General features: G+C 50.5%; 2 protein-coding genes and 1 non-coding gene across 8 annotated transcripts in view; 1 reads left to right on the top strand and 2 right to left on the bottom strand.

Moving 5' to 3' along the window:
- Nucleotides 1-328, bottom strand: part of Traf7 (TNF receptor associated factor 7) — a 22,707-nt gene extending 22,379 nt beyond the window's left edge. For 2 of the 3 annotated variants that reach the window (XM_008845164.3, XM_008845171.3), the window contains exon 1: nucleotides 192-327. The gene's annotated coding sequence lies outside the window, so the exon portion shown is untranslated. Of the gene's footprint in view, nucleotides 1-191 lie in introns of all 3 variants that reach the window. The other variant, XM_017801257.2, reaches the window with a different exon arrangement.
- A 592-nt stretch (nucleotides 329-920) lies between these two features.
- On the top strand, nucleotides 921-1,003 carry LOC115072669. The gene has a single exon (XR_003851698.1). It is a non-coding gene; the product is annotated as a small nucleolar RNA SNORD60 (small nucleolar RNA).
- Nucleotides 1,004-4,868: 3,865 nt separating this feature from the next.
- The window catches only part of Rab26 (RAB26, member RAS oncogene family), a 16,914-nt gene continuing 1,437 nt past the window's right edge, over nucleotides 4,869-20,345 (bottom strand). Inside the window, exons 2-10 of one of the 4 annotated variants that reach the window (XM_008845108.3) lie at nucleotides 9,770-9,956; nucleotides 8,569-8,679; nucleotides 6,715-6,756; nucleotides 6,565-6,631; nucleotides 6,363-6,415; nucleotides 5,988-6,053; nucleotides 5,844-5,900; nucleotides 5,672-5,758; nucleotides 4,869-5,568 (exon numbers count right to left, since the gene is read on the bottom strand). In XM_008845108.3, the coding sequence (XP_008843330.2) occupies nucleotides 5,720-5,758; nucleotides 5,844-5,900; nucleotides 5,988-6,053; nucleotides 6,363-6,415; nucleotides 6,565-6,631; nucleotides 6,715-6,756; nucleotides 8,569-8,679; nucleotides 9,770-9,956 (622 nt within the window). In that variant the 3' untranslated portion in view covers nucleotides 4,869-5,568; nucleotides 5,672-5,719. Of the gene's footprint in view, nucleotides 5,569-5,671; nucleotides 5,821-5,843; nucleotides 5,901-5,987; nucleotides 6,054-6,362; nucleotides 6,416-6,564; nucleotides 6,632-6,714; nucleotides 6,757-8,568; nucleotides 8,680-9,769; nucleotides 9,957-20,345 lie in introns of all 4 variants that reach the window. The other 3 variants (XM_008845089.3, XM_029569692.1, XM_008845098.3) reach the window with 3 other exon arrangements.

Here is a 20,345-nt window from a genome sequence, read left to right as displayed (position 1 = left end):
AAAGTAAAGAATGAACAAAGACCTGAAAGAAGGGGCCCCGGTGTGGGACTGGTGAGCCTCCAGGTTTCTCGGCCCCCCCCCCAAAACCAGGGCCCCCCCCCCCCCCCCCGCGATGTTCCCGCGCCCGCCCGCGCCCCGCCGCGAGGCCCAGGAGAACAAGCCCCAGAGCGGCACGCCGCGCGGACACTCACCCGCCCGCGGCTGCCAGAGAGCGGCGGCAACACCCTCTCGCATCATCGTGCCCCCTCGGCCAGCAGCCGGGAAAGATACCGGACGCACCAGCCGGAAGCGCCTGGGTGCAGGGCCCGCCGGTACTTGTAGTTCTCGGATTCAAGGAACTCTGACCTGAGCATCGCGCTTGGCGCTTTCTAAACTACGACTTCCGGCGACCCCGGCACTGCAGGGCGGGATTGGCGGCTTCAGAATCAATTTATGTTGCAGATCCAATTTGATTGGATAAATACATTCGTTGCTCACAGTGGCTTCCACGAAGGGAGGAGCTTTGCTCACACTGGAGATGCCGCCTCCAAAAGCAATACCGCGGAACGATGGGTGGAAAAAGCCGGATGGCGAGCGGAGTCTATCAGCGGCGGGGGAAGGCAAGTACTTCCTCCGAGACTGCCCAATCACAGACATGACGACAGGTCTATAAAAGCTTGCGTCTCGGCCCTATAGTTCTTTCGGGATTGAGTGTGAAGAGGTGTTCCGTGTCTGTGCTGGCTTTGTGGGGCACATTTTCACAAAAACGCTGGTCTCCGATTGATACTTAAGGGGTTCCTTCAACCCAGACCAGCCATCCTCGGGTGCGGCGGTGACCTGGGCTTTGCTTTAGTCCCAAAAGTTTGTTTTCCCCTATAGTTCCTGATTCCCCTTACTGCAGGTAAGACTGGGTCGGGCCTAGGCTTCCCTTTGCAGCACCAATCCAGTGATGAGTTGCTTTACTTTCTGACACCTCGTATGAAAACTGCATGTGCAGTCTGATTACATTCCAAAACTGAGGCTTGGGTGCTCTGCCTTAAAGGGGACGTGTTGGGGGTGAGAAATTCCACGGAATGGGGGTTCCTGCCTACATTGGTTGCTGTTTGACTTACAGGAAGTGGTGAGCCAGATGCAGACTTTGGATATAAATCAGCCTAAACCAGAGGCTCAACGGACAGAACGACGTGGGTAAGGCGTTTGTCTGTGTATCTAAACCTCTTAGCAATAAAAAGAGTCTAATTCCTTTCTCGTGTCATTATTTTCATTAGGTGTTAACACACCTTAGAGGCCTGGCTTGTCCCCATGTAATCTACAAAGGGTAGGAGCCATACTGTCAACCATTTTTTCCCATAAGATAAAAAGACTTGTATTACTCAGCTTGTGAAACCCTCCTCCTTGGCCCCCTGCCCCTCTTTAGGACTAATCACCCTCTGCCGACCTCTATGCTGGATCCTACAAGGTGGAAGGTCCACAAGGACGCAGACAATCCCCTCAAGCGGAGGCTGTGTTGCTCTTGATGTTTACCCTGCTGTTTGGAATGAATGTATGTATAACTGCTAACCCTCATCAGCCTTACAATCTCACCTGGCAGCTCCTGGACACCTCTACCAGAGACATCCTGGTCCAGATATCCAAGATTGCCCCACTAAACACCTGGTACCCAGAGCTAGGCTTCGACCTCCACTGCTTGCTCTCTGGACAGAGCCATTGGGGCCTGCGTCATGCTTATTACTATGTCTGTCCTGGGAGCAGAGGAAGAGACTGGGAGAAACGATGTGGGGGAGCCAGTGATTATTTTTGTAAATCCTGGGACTGTGTGAGCACAGGAGACATCTATTGGACAGCCCCCGTTAAAGATGATCTTATCAAGGTTGTCTGTAACAACACTCCTGATGCCATTTATCGTGGGCGGAGGGTTCCTACAAAAACAGGCTGCAACCCTGTTAAGGTGGTGTTTACTGATATAGGAAAAAGAGACACCACTTGGGAGGTAGGGAAAACCTGGGGATTGAGAACTCTAAACCTGAGCCCAGGGGGGTTCTTCACTATCATCCTCAGAAAGGAAACCCCCACCTCTCTGATACCCCAAGGCGTTGGTCCCCATCCAGCCCCTAGAACCTAACTCCAGCCCTGAGCCCCCGCCTCTGAGGGAAAGTACAACAGTCTCTGGGAGGACAGCAGTAGCTGCGGGGACACCTACAGCTTCACCCTCAGACCACCCTATTTGGCCACTGGTCACCTCCACTTTCGAGATGCTCAATGCCTCTAAGCCGAACCTGTGGAGTGCTGGCTCTGTTTGAGTGCCCAGCCACCCTTCTATGTGGGCATAGCTGTAATAGGTAACTACTCCCAAGTTAATAGTAACCAATGTACCTGGGGACAGCAAGGAAATCTTTCCAGCAAGTAACTGGGGCAGAGACCTGTGCCCTGCCCCCTGGTGCCCAGGTCCCGCCAGGGCTATGTAGCCACGTAGTCTCTGTTTCAAATACTTATTACTCTGCCACTTCTGGATGTTGGGCTTGTTCTACTGGTTTGAACCCCTGCATTCACAGGACCGTCCTTAATAATATGAAAGGTTACTACTGTGTCATGCATGGTACAGCTATTCCCCAAGATGACTTACTATGAAGAAACCCAGATGGAACTAGCCTACGCACCCCTTTCTGCCCCCAGAACTAAGAGAGCCATTTTGTTATCCTCCTTAATTGGTCTAGATATAGCTGGAGTGACTGGAGTGGGCACCTCGGCCTTAATTTTACAGGACCAAAACTGCAAAGCTCTCCAGGTAGCGATTGATGCAGATCTCAGGAGTCTGGAACAGTCTAAATTAGAACAATCCCTAAACTCATTAGCTGAGGTCACCTTACAGAATAGAAGAGGTCTTGACCTCCTTCTTATGCAACAAGGGGGCTTGTGGGCAGCCTTAAAAGAAGAATGCTGCTTTTATGCTAACCATTCTAGTGTGATTAGAGATTCTATAGCTCTACTCAGGAAATGTATCAAGGGTAGAGAACAAAAGGACCCAGGGTGGTACGAACAACTGTTTAATTGATCTCCCTGGCTCACCACCTTGCTCTCAGCCTTAACCGGATCCATAATCCTCCTATTAATGTTAACTATTGGGCCATGTATCATCAATCAGCTGATTGCCTTCATTAGAGAACGGGTGAGTACAGTACAACTCGTGGTCCTGAGGTCCCTGTATCAGCCCTTAGAACCCCTTATAGGGACCCCAACCTAGACCCATGATTGGGTCTTCTCTAAGCTACAAAGAGGGGAAAATGTGAATCCCTCCTTGTCCCCCTGCCCTGGACTCCCGAGACCCCTGCCCCTCTTTAGGACTAACTGCTCTTTTTCGCTTCTGTAAACTGATTGCTTGGCTGAAAGGACAAACTGTATTGACCCCATTTTGACTAGCTGTTTCAGGCAAGCCTGAACATGCCCAGGCATGTTGTAATCTCCACCTACCACCCCCACCCCAGGAGGCTATAGGTCAAGCAAGCCCAGGCATATAGCATCCTTATAAGGTAGGAACAAAGAGAGACTTCTGGCCCCACAGCCCTGAGGGTAGCACCCACCAATGAGAAACTTCCAGGACTACATCCCTTGTAACCAATCAATTCAAAAGTGTTGGCACGTGCAGGCTCCTTGGACCAATCAAGATGTGACTATTCTCCCTTTGTCTAGGACCTATTAAAAGCTTCCTCTCCCTGCAATCAGGGCTCTCAGTTCAGCTTGGTGGGCGAATGCTGTAATTCTTCCTTGCTAATTGCTCTGGGAGCCCCAGCTTAAGCCCGAATAAAGACACTTTGCATGCTCTCTGGACTCCGTGGTGATTCTTGGGGAACCATTCACTGGGCACAACAGGCTCTCCTTTGTGTATGTGTTTGAGACAGGTCTCCCTGTAGTGGGGACTGGCCTGGAACTCAAAGGAGACATCCGCCTCCTGAGTGCTGAGACTACAGGTGTGCTCCATCATGCCCAGCTATTATCCTGCTCTTAAGGATATAGTCTTTCACTAGCTGTGATTCAGTAACAGGCCATCAGGTACCACTTTATTTGACTTTGACCTTAGAGAGAAAACTTGACTCTAGTAGTAGTCAGGGTTCCCACGTGGTCCATCTAAAGAAAGTTGGGCTTCAAAGAGGTCATAGGTTGTGGAGGACTTCACCTGTCTTAAGCCGAAGTCTGGGCCTCACTGAATCTAAGACTTCAATTTTTTGGTTTTTTTTGGGGGGGGGGGTCTTTTTGAGACAGGGTCTCCCTGTAGCCCTAACTGTCCTGGAACTCACTATGTAGACCAGGCTGGCCTTGAACTCACAGAGATCTGCCTGCCTCTTCCTCCCGAGTGCTGGGATTAAAGATGTGTGCCACCACACCCGGTGAAATTTTTATGTGTATGTACCCATGTCATGCAATGCCCTTGGAGGACAGAAGAGGTGTCAAACCCCCTAGAACTGCAGTTGCCGACCATTGTTAGCTACCTGTATGGGTGCTGGGATTTGAACCCAGGTCTTTAGGAAGTCAGTGCTTCTAACCACTAAGCCATCTCTCCAGACCCTCTAAAAGTTAATTTTAAATTATTTTTGAGGCAGAGTCTCAATATATGTAGCCCCAGCTGGAATGGAACTCAGATCCACCTGCTTCCCAAGTGCTGGGTGCACACAAGTGGATACAGGACAATTTCCTTCTGCTATATGGCTTCTAATTTTGATTTTTATTATTTTTTTTTTGGTATTTTATGTATATGAGTGTTGTGTAAGTGGACCATGTGTATGCAGTGTCCATGGAAGCCAGAAGTGGGTGTCAGATACTCTGCCAGGGCTCTTAACTACTGAGCCATCTCTCCAGTCCCTAGAAGTCAGTTTTCTTCAGGATATGACACAAACTCCAGAAAACACATCTTTATTCACTGGGACTGAAAACAGGCTTGCAATTAGAAATCAAGGCAGGGAGGGCTTGGCAACCACCACTTTCAGCTCTGGAGCAGTTGGGTCACCAGCCTTCATAGTGGTGACACAGCCCTAGCTTCCTGGTATTTCTGTGGTTTTCCATGTATTCTTTACTTTGTCAGAGAGCCTCCTAGTGGATAGTCTGGAAGCTGACTGTTGTAGTCCTTGGGGCTCACAAAAGCACAATGAATAGCAATGAAGCCTTTTGTCCTTGGTTGGGGTCCTGCCTGAGCAGTGTCAAGTGAACACATGGCTTTTCTTAGAGGTTAGGCACTGTACATGTTCTGACCTGTCCATGGGCCTGCTCAGCTGGAAGTGCCCAGGAGGGGGCAACAAAAGACCATGGTATGGCTGTACATTTCTGATACCTAAGACCTTTTTTCAGTGTTGGCCTTGTGACCTTTATGGGACCAAGGACATAACCACTGGGGTGAAATGGGTGCCCTAGGGGCACCTGCTGGGTCAAGTCAGAAGGCCTATAGACTCCCGTCCAACCTGACAGGACTGCTTCTTCCAAGTGGAACTGAGCCAGGATCAGGGTCTGCAGCAGGAGGCCCCTTGACCCTCCCTCTTAACATAGTCGTGCAGCTGGAAGCGGGGCTCACTGGGTGCCTTCACGGACCGCTGTTTCAACTCCCTGAAGAGCAGGAGTGACAATGGAATAAGGTGGCCTATATGTAACCCCCTGCAAAAGGGTTTAGACTCTGGGCCTTGGGAGGATCTTTACTACTAGGACTTACTTTGCTATGGCTGTGAAGGCCAAGTCCACGTTGAGGCCGGTCTTGGCACTAGTCTCCATGAAAGGCAACCCGTACTCCTGCAAACAGCTGCTGCCAGCTGGGTGCTGGCCTGATGGGGGTAGCCCAGGTGTCACGGCCCCAAGAACACCCTAAAGACCCACCTTTGACTCACCTTGGCTAGCTTCTCCCCATCTTCCCTCTTTACCACACGCTCTTGAGTAGAGTCCACCTGGCCCAGGCACAGAATTTTTGTTACTGCCAAACTCATGGTTTGTCTTATGGGACCAGGCTGGAGAGAACAGACCCAGATGCCCACCTTGTTCCCCAGCAGCATGAGCACCACATCCCGCTGGGCATACTCCTGGATCTCTGTCAACCATGCCTGTGTGGGGAAAGCTGGGACCAGGCTCAGGGCTAGTCCTCCTTGCCCTCCTGGGCCACACCAAATTTTTCTAGAAGCCCTCCCATATGTGGAGCGGAGATGCCCACCTCACTGGTACCTTATCCAAGTGTTCTGTTACTGGAGCCTGATGTTACCCAGGCCCACATTAGCTCATGCCCAACATGGCCACCCTGAGCCCACAGGGGCTCATCAATCCCCACCCCTGCTGTCAGCAGTCTTCAGAACTAAGGACCCTGATGGCCATCTGGACCATCATAACCAGTTTCACCCACCAAGAACACCACTAACCTGGATGTTGTCAAAGGAGGCCTTGTTGGTGACATCATAGAGCAGCAACAGTGCTGGAAACAAAGCAATGAGGACACCCCTAAGTCCCAGTGGTTCCCTGCTACCCACTTAAACACACAGGATATGACAGCAATACCCTCTCCCCTGCTGTCCCACAGACACCCCAGGCAGCCCTGAGCAGTCCCAGACTCCATGGGCTCACCATGAGCATCACGGTAGTAGGCATGGGTGACACTGCGGAACCGCTCCTGGCCAGCTGTGTCCCAGATCTGTGGCAATAGACACTGGTCATACTGCCCAGCCCCTCCCTGGTGTCTCCAGCCCCCAGTTTGCACACCACCAGTCACCTCACCTGTAGCTTGACCTTCACGCCATCCACCTCCAGAACTTTGTTCTGAAACAGAACCAGCCAGTGCCAATAAGGATGCATGCCATCCTCTGTCCTGGGGGCTCTCAGGGGTAGGCTAAGAGAAGGAGTAATGCAAGCTAAGACTAAGGCCCCAGTGATAGGGAGATTGGGAAACCTCTATCCCACTCCCACAGCACCTCCTGGTTTTCTTCCTGCTTAGCTTCCTGCTTAACCCTCCTGCCTGCCTGGTTACACTTTTGCTTAAACCCAGATGCCCCAGCAGCTGCCTGGTTCTCTGCTTTGGTGCCTTCCACAACAATCCCCTGGGAGATCCTCTCAAGGCGGCCCTATGTACAAAGCCTGTCCACCAGGCCCTGATTTCAGATTGTCACTCCAAGGCCAGCTGTGTCCAGTTTTGGCCTTTGCCATCTCCTCTCCCTACACAGGGTCCCCCTTCCCACTTGTCAAGAGTGCAGTGCTCGTAGTGCACTGTTCCTGCCTACAATCACTTGTACTGGCTTAGTTGAAGCATCAATAGTATGACAACAGATCTGCTATACTGTGCCAGTTTCCCTACCTGCAGATGGGGATAGCTGAACTTAACTTAATGAGCTGTGTGCACTGAGAACCACATTCTGCCCAGAGAAGCTAATTTAATTTGTTCTCATTTGAAGAAAAAAAAAAAAAGCCTCTGACTGGGACACTCATTCTCCAGTAGCTCAGCTTATACCTATCTGACCCTGTGCTGTAACCACAGAGCCTCATATATAGTAGATATCCATGAACTTGCTGTCTGCAGAACTCCTAGACTGGTCCCAAGATTAGACACCAAACTGAAGTGGCCCCATCCCAGGTGGAGAAGAGGGCTGGCCCCAGGCTGAGGCCATGGATGACTGGGCCTGGCTCCCCTTTCCTCCCAAGCTCCTACTGTCAGGGTACTTCTAGGTTTCCGGGGAACCAGGCTCGGCCATCTGCCCAGCTAAGGAAGATACTTTGCCTTTCCTGCACCCTGAACTGGGGCACAAATCAAACAGCCCCACCTCACAGTCTGCCCTAAAGCCAAGGGGTGGGGGAGTAGGGGCAAGAGACCAGGACCAGGACAGGCAAGGTTCACCTGCTCTCAAGCCTGTCCGGCCTACTCTGGCACTTCATTCACCCTTTACTTCAACCCAGAGGGCACGAGAGAACCTGCAGTCCCTCAATCAGGATAGAAAATGGTTTCCCAGACAGGAGAGTGCACCCCCCTTTCCTGTCCCCAGAATGGGCCTTCCTCCCAACCTCCTGCTAATTGGGTCTAATTAAAAGGTGAGAAAAATGCAAATACAGGATTTGCCAAAAACACACCAGCACCTCAGCATGTGGGATTCTGACTGATGGGTGGGTTGGGGGGGCTTTGATAGCAGAGTCCCCAGGGCCTTGCTTGGGATCCCTAAAAGGTCTCCATACACAAAGTCAGGGACCTTTTCCCTAAGCAAGCCCTGGGAAACCCTCTCCCAGGCTGTACCACATTGTAGGACCTGGGTGCATGCACAGCACCTCCCATGGCCTTGGGTCCCCTGTTTGATGGGACAGCAATACTGGCTTCCTAAGTGAACAGGCTTGGAGTTCCCTGACTGCCACCACCCTACAGCAGCCTCTGGCATGAGAATTCTTCTTCAGTTGAATATAGTTTTACTACCTTGGGGTATTGGGAGGTTTCCCCAGGACCCTCAGGTGTTGGGAGGCAGCTGGCTTTGTGATTAAGCTCATCTCAGGCCTATGGACACACTGGGAGATGGAGAACCAGCTGGCCAGGGTACTGGGAGGACTGGGTGTGGAAGAACCATGACACAGCTGGACATCAGCCTCTACTCTCACCCGGAAGTCAATGCCCACAGTGGAGATGAAGGTACCAGCCAGGAAAGCTCCATCCTTGAAGCGCACAAGCAGGCAGGTCTTCCCCACTCCTGAATCCCCTACCAGCATGACCTAGGGCAAGCAGGAGGGTCAGAAGTGTCAGGCCTGCAGCTGAGGGCCTTGCCTACTTGAAGACTTCTAGAAGTGAGGGTCAGAAGAGAGGGTTATTCCAGGCCTGCAGGTTCATCATAACCTGGGGAAACAGCAGCCATGGTCTCCAATTGCCTGGACCCTCCAACTTCTGCCCCTAGTAGTCCCATGTTACCTCTTTCAAAGAACAATGTGTGGAGGTGGGGGGGTGGCACAGCTGCCTCCATCCAGGATCCTACCCACCCCTTCTCCATGGGCACCATCCTGATCTGAGAGAAATGTATTTGGGGCCTAATGGGGAGCAGAGCCATGGATGTGTACCTGGGACCTCCTAAAGGACCTGTGAGGGCTCAGTGTCAGGGGCTTCAAACTCCAACAAATACACAAATCCCAGCAGCAAGGCTCAGGAAAGGTGTACCAGGGTCAGCTTTTGGCCTGAGGAGGGGCTAGGGGTATGTGTGGGCCTGAGGGGCAGACAGCCAAGGGTTCTCCCTCCCTCACCCACCCTGCTGCAAAATGCGCTAGAACCCAAAGATGATCCTGTCTTTCCAGGGCCAAATTCACACAAGCTTCTGCTTTAGTATGGAGGAGGCCTCTTCCTCCTTCCTCCCAGAAAAAGGAGACCCAGGATCCCAGGGAGTGAGGGAAGGCAGTATATGGATGGAAGCTGATGAGCCTGGAGCATGGGTAGGGCACAAGGGTTAAGGAGGGACACCTGTGGGGCCTTGTTTGGCCTTCCACTTGGCGGGGCTGGGGGGCTGGGCCAGGCTCTGCCAGCTGTTGAATACCCCAAACCCGAGCCTGACAGCTCCGTGTGTGTGTCTGTGTGTGTGTCTGTGTGTGCGCGCGCGCGCGCGTGTGTCAGAGAGAGGAGAGAGAGAGAGAGAGAGAGAGAGAGAGAGAGAGAGAGAATGAATGCATAATTTGGCCGTGCCAGCTGTAGGGTGCCGCTCTGGCCACTTCGGTGGCGAGGGTCCCTACAGCCCTGCACTCTTCCTCCAGGCCCCCTCCCGGTGGTCTGGGATCCGACGCCACCTGCTGCACTTGCCTAGCGGGGAGGCGCCTGGCTCACCTTGAAAGCAACGTCGTAGAAGTCGCCACTGCCGCCCAGCGAGGGCCGGCCGGACTGCGGGGGCCCGTTGGGCGGAGTCTCCCGGCCAGGGCGCGTAGTCCCCGGGCGCGCCGACAGGGACCCGTTGGTGGCGGGCAGGGCAGAAGCAGCAGGCACACTGCCACCCTTGCTCTTGGGGGTCTTCTTCCTGGACATGGTTCTCAATGTTCTGCTGCTGCCGCCACTGCGTTCCGAACCGTCCAACGCCCGGTACCCCACAAGCGGGACTCGGACCCGAACCAGTGCAGCAGCAGCAGCAGCAGCAGCATCTCAGGCACTCGGAGACAGCCCAGCCCCCGCCGCCCCACAGGCTGCGCAGCCACTCAGGCCCGGCCCCCAGCTGCCGGCGCCAATGGCCGCTCTATGGCGGGGCCATGCAAATAAGCCCGCCTATCCAGGGGCGGAGTCAGGAGGCCCCAACTCTGCCCTAAGTGGGCATCACCCGAAGTATGCTCTTAGCTCAGACTCAAGTGTCCCAGCTGCCTGGATCCAGTATGAGGAAGCACGAGGATCTTGTGTCCCCTCTGCATTATTCCCCACCCCAGCCCTCACTGCTCCAGCAAATGACCTAGCTCCATCGACTGGTCTCCTGGCCTGGAACAAGACAGTGTCCTGACATGTGCGGGCTAGGGGCAAACGACTTGCCTGAGTGGGTAGCCTGAGATTCTGTTCTTTCCCAACCAGAGATGCCAGCCACCTGGCCCACTTGTCCTCAATGTTGTCCTTTCCAGGGCTGGCAGATCCAGGAAGCTTCAACACTCATGCTTAACAAATAAACCCTGCTGTGCTGGAGCACTCTGGGCTCAGCTGATCAGAAGCAGGACATAGTGGGCACAGTACTCACCCTCACAGCCTCTGCCACCTGCGCTGAAGCCTGGGGATCTGAGGAAATGGAAGTAAGTATCATAGCCAGCAGCAGACCCTCTGAGGATCACTTTGCAAGATCTCTGCCCTGGGGGCTCGGAAGTAGGAGGTCCCTCCTCCAGGAGTGACTGGCCCCTTGGTCTTCCCATCCTAGGTTCTCACTCCAACAAGGTCAGTACTGATTCTCCAGACCCAAAACTGGTCCAGAACCTCCAGGTCTTAAAAATGAAACTTCAGGGGCTGGAAAGATGGCTTAGCAGTTAAGAACACTGGCTGTTCTTGTAGAAGACCTGGGTTTGAATCCCAGAACCTACATGAGCTAACAACTGTCTGTGACTCCAGTTCCAGGGGCTCTGACAGCCTCTTCTGTCCTCCGTGGGCATGGCATGACATGGGTGCACTTATCTACATGCAGGCAATACATACACATAAAAATTAAAATAAAATACAGGTCCTGATTTTTTTTTTTTTTTTTAAAAAGAGACCAGTGTTCTGAGCTGAGGACAGTGGGTGAAGGAGCATGGTGCCCCAAGACAGGATGTTTCTTGGTGCTCCTCTGGGATGGCCTAGCTGTCCCGCTGTCCCCCAAGATGTGACAGTTGTCATTAGAATTCTATATCTCTCAGAGGCCTCTGCCTTCTGGTTTGGCAGGGTCCAGAGCATGAATAATCACTATCTCTGCAGCTCAAGACCTGAGAGGACCCAGATGAAGGCATGCTGTCTAGGGTATTTCCTGGAGAGGATTTTGCCATGGACTGTACAGCAGAGACCTTGGAAAGCGGCCGAGCACTGACTGCTGTCATCTGCCAGGCACACTAGCCTATGAGGTGGGTACTCCTGCTACAGTTCCCAATGGTCAGATGGGAAAACTAAGGCCCAGGAAGGCAATAGGGAGCTGTCCGTAGTTACCAAGCTACCATATAGTAGAGCTGAGGCTGCCTTTGGTCACTCTGGTTCCACACCTCATGGCAGGGCTGACTCAGAGTCACCCTACAGGGGCCTGTCAGAGTTGTGCAGCAAACCCAGGAAAATTCTCTTAGCACTCTTGTCTCCTTGTCTCCCTTTGCTGGCCCTATACCTCTTTCAAAGCAGTCTCCATATATGTATGCTATAACCTTCATAAGGCCAACCCCAGGATGGTTGGCCCAGGGTCTCGGCTAGGAACTTCAGTCTATGCCCACTAGTCATAGGCAGTGGATCATATGCCCTCCTGCTTGCTGCTGCCCAGGGCATGTCCAGCACATGGGAGGTACAGAGTTCAGATGCACTGGGGCAGGGACTGCAAGGAGGCCACCCTGGGCGTGGGTAGTGCAGATGGGGTGGGCAACTAGGAAGAAAGAAGTTACAGGCAAGCCAGAGAAAGTGGGAGGCCAACAGAGGAGGGGAGCTTCCAGCAGCAGAGGAGACAGACTTGCCTTAAAATCAGGAGCATTTATGTAAAATCCAGGTCTCTGCTTTCTCCTGAGAAACCTCAGACCCAGCCTCTCTTGCCTCCCCACAGCTCTGCTCATCTTTGATCACTTATGTCTCATGGCTCCTCTATTGCCATCTGTTTCCCCCTCTGGAATGCAAGCTTTCTGGGCATAGGAAGCAGCTTGTCTTGGTCACTACCATATCCCTGGCAGCCAGCTTTGGACCTCAATAAGCAGTTACTAAATTGGCGAAAGAAATGTGAGTTAGAGTCCCATCGTGGTGGTGCATGCCTTTAATCCTAGCACTCGGGAGACAGAGGCAGGTAGATCTCTGTGAGGTCCAGGCCAGTCTGGTCTACATAATGAGTTCCAGGCTAGCAAAGGCTGTATAGTAAGACCCTGACTCAAAAGGAAAGGAAAGGAAAGGAAGGAAGGAAGGGAGGGAGGGAGGGCGGGAAGGAAAGTGACTTAGGACTTAGAAACATGGGCCTCAGCCATGCATCCTAGTGTACCCCTTTAATCCCAGCGCTTGGAGGCAGAAGCAGGTGGATCTTGTGGAGCTTGAGGCTAGCCTGATTTACATAGTGAGTTCCAGGCTACTCAGGGATACACAGTGAAACCCTGACTCAAAAAGCAAAACAAAGCAAGGAAAAGAAAAGAAAAAAGATGCCAAGCGTGGTGGTGCACACCTTTAGTCCCAGCACTCTGGAGGCAGAGGCAGGCGAATTGATGAAATCAAAGGCCAGCCTGGTCAACATAGCAAGTTTCTAGGCTAGCTGAGGCTACAGGGAGACCCTGTCTCAAAAAGACCAAAAATAAATAAGGCCTCAGCCATAGCTTGAATAAATAAATAAATAAATAAATAAATAAATAAATAAATAAATAAAGATGGGCCTCACCTCAAGATACCATGGCATTGCAACAAGGACATGAGGCAGAGAAGCCTAGTGGGATGGGGTAGCCCACTCCTATAATCCCAGCACTTGGGAGGTGAAAGCAGGGGAATTAGGAAGAGTTCAAAGTTGCCCTTGGCTACATAGTGAGTTCAAAACCAGTGTAGAATATTTGACATCCAGTCTCCAAAAGAAGGGCAATGAGAACCGGGCATGGCGGCACACGCCTTTAATTCCAGCGCTCAGAAGACAGAGGCAGGCAGATCTCTGTGAGTTCAAGGCTAGCCTGGTCTACATAGTGAGTTCCAGGTCAGCTGGGGCCACAGGGAACCCTGTCTCAAAAAAAAGAACAAAAAAGGGGGGCAATGAGAGCAAGACTGGTGTGATCACATAGTGAAAGTGAGGCTTTGTGGAAGAAGGCAGATTTTCAGAAGGGTTCAACAGGAGATGTAGAAACTTACCAGGTACAGGGAGTGTGATCTGAGTGCTGGTAGGTGGGCACCAGGGGAGGTAATCTATTTTGTAATGTAGCTGAGGCCAGATTGGGAGAGAAACTGGGAGGATACATTCAGGAACTTGTACATAGTTCAGAGGGAAGTAGGGAGCCATGTGCAGTTTTTGAGCAGAGCAACACAGACTGTCACAGGATACTGGGAACTGGTGGAGTCTGCCAGTAGTGGATGGTTTGAGGAAGATTATAGGAGCCCAGGGAAGAGGTGGTAGGGACAGAGACAGGATCTGCAGGCCTAGAGGAAAAGGAAAACATGGGATGGGACAGCAGGGGCTGTTGAAATGGATCAAATAATGCAAATCTGGGGCTGGGGAGATGACTTGGCTGCATAAACATAAAGGCCTGAGTCTAATCCCCAACACCCATGTAAAAACCTGGCACAAAAGGATATGGGCCTGTAATTCCAGTGCTGAGGAGGTGGAAACAGGAGGCTCCCTGGGGATTGTGAAATCTAGCTGGATCAACCACCTCTGGTCTGTATACACACACACACACACACACACACACACACACACACACATCCCAATATTCAGGAAATTGAGGCAGGAGGACCATTAATTAGATGGCTATTCTTTGGTATTGTCCCATTAGAGGAGAAGATCTATGTCTCTTGTCCTTGAATCTTAGCTAGAGCAATGATACAACAGAGGTAACCTCACATTTCTTGTCTCCCGGGACAATTCTTAGAATCTGGCTGTCACGACTAGAGAAAGACCAAGCAGCCAGTGGAGAGAAACTGACAGATACCCCAGCCCAGTGGATGACATGCAGAACAGGGGCTCACTATATAGCCCAGGCTGGCCTCAAACTCACAGTCTTCCTGCTTTGGCCTCCCAAATGCTGGGATTACAGGCTACCATATTCTACTTGAAATGAGCTTTTTAAACTGTAGGTTCCTAAGGTTTGGGAAACGTTTGTTACACAGGAATAAACTAGTGCCTGTTGAGAGCAAGCTGGAGGGAAAGGGCCAGTTTAATGAGAAAGATCAAGTGGGTGGGGCAACCTTGCCTTAGCCTGGGGGTTCCCAGAGGCCCTGAGATTGTCAAAGTTGAAGAGAAGAGCACTGCCCTAAGGACCAAATGCCCCCTGGAAAGGATGGTCCATCCCTCAACCTGTAAGTGCATAGATGACTCCATGCCAAAGAGGTTTTACACTTATCCTTGTCCCCAAGGGGATGGAGTCACCTCAGATCTCCTTGAAACCTTGACCCTGGATCCTCTGACAGCCTAGACCCCTGGTCCTCTCATACCTGTACCCACCAACTCTTTTTTTTTTTCTTTTTGAGACAGGGTCTCCTTGTAGCCCCAGCTGTCCTGGAACTCACTATGTAGACCAGGCTGGCCTCAAACTCACAAAGATCCACCTGCCTCTGCCTCCCAAGTCCTGGGATTAAAGGCGTGCACTACCATGCCCAGCAACCACCAGCTCTTGTACTTCACTTTCTGACTGGTCCTTCTTGGGAGCCTGATCCCCTTGCCCTGGCCTGACATGTACCATGAGTCCTCAACACATCCTGTATCTCTCAGGGTCCCCATTTTCCAAGCCCTCCAGCTTTACTCCCACCCTAGAGCCTGCCTTGTGCTGGAAAACAGGGCGGGCAGGAGGAATAAGAGTTTGACTTCATAGGCTCTGCTTGGAACCAGTTTCCCAAGCTCCTGTCACTACTGCCTGCTCCCTGGATGCCCTCCAGTGGTTCTTCAGGAGCTCTACAACCTCTACACCCATCTGGTAGCTTTCTGAGGACAGACCTGTCCTGTTCTTTTCCCTACCAGATACTGGAAGGAGTTAGGCTGGGCTTTAGAGGTCTTTTAGCAAACAGGTCCAGTGTCAAAATCCCCAGGGTTTGTATTCTTAGAGTACCTCCCAAGGAGTCAGACCTGCAGGATTCAGTTGTCTGCTCTCTTGGTGCCAGAAGGGCAGATGCTCTAATGAAACCCTTGCTTGCTGTGTGACCCTGGATATTTGGCATTGCCTCTTTCAGCCTACTCCCAGCTCTGTGAAATGTGGGAGAAGTTGATTTCCAAGGGCCCTTGTAGCTTAAACACCTTATGTTCTATGAAACCCGTGTGAACGTTGCCATGGAAACATCAGAAGAACTGCTGCAGCCCTGAATAGGACACACACACACACACACACAGAGAGAGAGAGAGAGAGAGAGAGAGAGAGAGAGAGAGAGAGAGAAACAGAGACAGAGAGACGGAGAGACAGAGACTGACTCACCCCAGAAAGCGACAGAGGTATGCTAACCCTGGCACCCAGGTGTGCAGAGACCACATATATTCTGCCCCTAGAAATATACTCCCATGGGGCTGGAGAGATGGCTCAGTGGTTAAGAGCACTGACCATTCTTGCAGAGGACCGGGATTTGATTCCCAGAACCCACATGGCGGCTATGAACCGTCCTTAACTCCAGTTCCAGAGGAATCCGAAGCCCTCTTCTGACCTCCGCAGCATTGCACGACACCAGTGCACTGACAGAGATCCACCAGCCTCTGCCTCCTGGGTGCTGGGACTAAAGGTGTGCACCACCACGCCCGGCTAGATTTATAAACTTTAAAAAAAAAATTTAAAAATAAAAAGGACAGATAAGCTGGGCAGATAAAGGGCAGATGGATCTCTGCCTGGTCTACATAGGGAGTTCCAGGCCAGCTGGGGACCTGTCTCAAAAAGACCAGGAAAAAAGAGGGCAGATATGGCAGTATGTGTTTGTGGGGGGGTGCTGGGGAGTTCACTGGGCAACTGGTCTAGTTAAAATGATAAATGGAGAGTGGTAGAAGGAACTTAATGTCAACCTCTAGCCAAACAGTCACACAGGTGAGTGCACCTGTTACACACGTGCATACATGCATATACCACACACATGCATTTGTGTACACACAACATGCATACACAAAGTGTACAGTTTTATAATGCTGTGGAACTCTGTCTTCTAGGCATGACATGGCCATTGTCACCTTGAAATCAGAGCAGCTGTGATTACCCCAAGGAGATAAGATTAGAGCACCTAACATGGCCTCATGGAAGAGTTGGGGGAGAGCTCACACAAAGCACAAAGCACATAGATCCCTCTCCTCCTGGGAGGAGAGACTCTTCCTTTTTCTTGGTGGTGTAGTCACCTGTAAGCTGCCCATGCACCTGTAAGTAACCCCAGTTACACTCACCGTCTCCAGGTTAGACCTGGGTAGAATCCTGTCTTTAGTCTGTCATTGCCTTCTCTTTCAGAGGTAAGTGGAATAGAATCTCCAGGGAAAGTCATGGAACAGGTAAGTTTTACCATGTTTATACATCCATGACTATATCATAGGTATACATCAATAAAGACAAAGTATAAGTGATTTGGTTTTCAGTCTCCTGTTATTGGGATGTCTAGTCTTGCCCCAAGATCCTCTGTGGCGAGCTCTTAGGCCTCCCTACTCAGGTTGGGATTATTTGGTTTAGAGTAGCCTTCGGGAGCCTCAGTGGTGCCTCTGTAGCCTCAGAATTCAGGGTGTAGAGAACAGATGAAAGGACTCATCAGAACCCTAGGTATTGTCTGAACGCTTGCTCTTGTTTAAGCATGTCTTCTGTCAAATTATTTTATTTTATTTTATTTATTTACTTATTATTTATTTATATAGCATCTTGAAATAATGTAGCTCTGGTTGGCCTGAAACCTATTATGTAGACCACGGTGGCCTCAAACTCACAGAAACCCACCTGCCTCAGCCTCCTGACAGTAGGGGTTCAAAGTGTACGCCACCATGCCCAGCTAGTTCTGCTTTTGAAAATGCATGTGTTGTTATTTATTCATATAGATTGAGTCAGTTATTAGTTTTTAAAGTTCTTCTTCCTTAAGCTGGAAGTGGTGCTACACGCCTTTAATCCCAGCATTTAGGAGGCAAAGGCAGGCAATTCTTTTTGAATTTGAGGCCAGCTTGGCCTACATAGTGAATTCCAGTCCAGCTGGGACTACACAGAGACCCTGTTTCAAAAAGACCAAAAAAAAAAAAAAGTTCTTTTTCCATTTAGCACCTTTTCCTGAAGTTCCATTTTTCTTGTTTTGTGTGAACATTGCTATCCTTAACTTGTTTGTATTTCCATTTTCCTGTTGTTATTCTCAGCCTTTCTAGGTTGTTCTTTTTATGCTGTTTATCTGGGTTTAGTGTGTCTTCTCAAAATGAGCATCCTTGTCCTTTAAAATAAGAATTTAACTAATTTGCATTTATTATGATTTCCCAGGGTGTTTTTTTGTCTTTTTGAGACAGGGTCTCCCTGTAGCCCCAGCTGTCCTGGAACTCACTATGTAGACCAGGCTGGCCTTGAACTCACAGAGATCTGCCTGCCTCTGCCTCCCGAGTGCAGGGATTAAAGGCGTGTGCCACCATGCCCAGCCATAAATTTTCTTTTTAAACATATGTATTTTATATTTTTTCAAAACCATTGAATTTTGTTCCATACTACCTTCAAACAATCATTTAGAGTTAATTAAATCATCTGGGACCCCGTGCGTGGGGCTTTTAATCCCAGGTTCACATAGTGAGGCAGAAGCAGAATGGTAGGAACCTCTGAACACAGTGAGGGTCTCAGTTCAGCAGCTGACAGTGGTCTGAGCACCTGCAATTGTCCGCCTATGAGTACTCAGCCCCTGTCAGAGTTCCAGGAAGGACTTATAAGCCAGCTTACTTTGGTACCCACTTGGCCCAGCAGCATGGGCCAACAGAGGGACATGTTTATTATTTATTATTTTAAAAATTGAGCCGGGTGTGGTGGCACACGCCTGTAATCCCAGCACTTGGGAGGCAGAGGCAGGCAGAGCTCTGTGAGTTCAAGGCCAGTCTGATCTACATAGTGAGTTCCAGGACAGCTGGGGCTGCAGGGAGACCCTGCTTCAAAAGAAAAAAAAGACAAAAATTGAAGCTGGGGGCCAATGAGATGGCTCAGTGGGTAAAACACTTGCTGGGCAAGCCCAATGACCCAAATTCAATCCTTAGAACCCAGGTAAAAGTGGAAGGAGAGAACCAACTCAACAAAGTTGTCCTGTGATGTGATTTCCACATGTGTGTTCCCACATACACATATCACACACACATTAAATAAAAATTAATTTAAAAATTTAAAATTGAAGCTTGCCAGGCATGGTGGTGCACCCCTTTTAATCCCAGCACTTGGGAGGCAGAGGTAGGCAGATCTCTGACAGATCGTGAGATCCAAGTCTACATAGCATGTTTCAGGATAGCTGGAGCTCAATAGGGAGACCCTGTCTCAAAAACAGAGCACAGTGTGGTAGTTCACACTTGTAATCCCATCACTCTGAAGACTGAAGCAGGAGGGTTTCCATAAATTTGAGGCCAGCTATGGCTACGTTGTGAGACCTTGTTTTAAAAATTCCCAAACTAGAGCTGGGTGTGGTGGCACACGCCTTCAGTTCCAGCACTTGGGAGGCAGAGGCAAGTGAATCTCTGTGAAATCAAAGTCAGCCTGGTCTACGAAGTGAGTTCCAGGCCAGCCAGGGCTACATAGTGAGACCCTGTCTCAAAAAGATTAAAAAAAAAAAAATTCCCATACTAAGCTGGCCAGTTGTGGTAGCACTCATCTTTCATTCCTACACTCAGGAAGCAGAGGCAGGTGGCTGTCTGTGAGTTCCAGGCCAGTCAGAGCTTCACAGTGAGACCTGTCTCCAAAAAAAGGCACACAGTTCAACATATGTATATGCATGTGTGCACACGTGTGAGAGAGTTTGTGTGTGTTTTCTGACAGGCATGGAATAATGGAACATGCTAAGTAGATTAAGATGGTCTTGAACTTTTTTCTTTTTGAGACAGGGTATCCCTGTAGCCCCAGCTGGCTTGGAAATCACTATGGAACAGGCTGGCCTCCATCTCACAGAGACAGTCATTGCCTCCCAAGTACTGGGATTAAAGGTGGTGGTACCTTTAAACAATTTTTAAATTTTGAATATTTTGAGATCTTCTTGCCTTTGCTTCTTGAGTGCTGGGCTTACAAACATGGATCACCATGTTGGGCAGTGTTTAGTATGTTTAACAGGGCTGTGCAATCACTACCACTCACTCCAGAACATGCTTATTTTCCCCAAAGAAACTCTCAAACATTAGTCACACACCCCTCCCTTCAGTTTTGGAGCCCTGATCAACACACTTTGTCTTTGTGGATTTGCCTATTTTGGATATTTTTGACAGGGTTTCAGTATGTAGTCCTAGCTGGCCCTGAATTTCCTATATAGACCAGGCTGGCCGGGAACTCATAGACATTCCTCTGCCTCTGACTCACGGGTACTGGGATTAAAAGACGTGCGCCACCATGCTCATGAGAATAAGTAGTTCTCGGTGCTTGGCATCTAGCACATTTTCAAAGTCTCTGTCTCAGGTGCGTTCGTTTTCTCTTAACTCCCGAGCACACTCCCAGAGAAACACCACGACAAAATAAGCTGTTGGCGTGGGGGGGCGGGGGAGGGAGCAGGCAGTGCGCTTCCTCTGCTCCGGGTGAGTGCTACCTTGTGCGTCACCCCCTTGCCTCGTCCTTGACTTCTGGGTGACAGCTCTGGCAGAGCTCCGAGAGATGACACAGTACGTTACTGAGTGTATAGCGTGGGTTCAGGTCCTGCGACAATGCCCAGGGACAAAAGCCTTGTGAAATGGAAGTGCACACAGCGGGCGCAGTAGTCATTACTGTAGGCACTAAAAAATTTATTAGTAGGACCGGGCGTGGTGGCGCACACCTTTAATCCTAGCACTCGGGAGGCAGAGGCAGGCGGATATCTGTGAGTTCAAGGCCAGCCTGGTCTACACAGAGAGTTCCAGGTCAGCTGGGGAAACAGGGACACCCTGTCTCAAAAAGACCCCAAAAAAGAACCCCCGAAA

Source organism: Nannospalax galili, unplaced genomic scaffold, assembly GCF_000622305.1.
Source record: "Nannospalax galili isolate Female #2095 unplaced genomic scaffold, S.galili_v1.0 scaffold471, whole genome shotgun sequence".
Taxonomy (NCBI): Eukaryota; Metazoa; Chordata; class Mammalia; order Rodentia; family Spalacidae; genus Nannospalax; species Nannospalax galili.
Note: the sequence above shows the minus strand (reverse complement) of the source record. Positions and strands in the feature narration are given on the sequence as shown.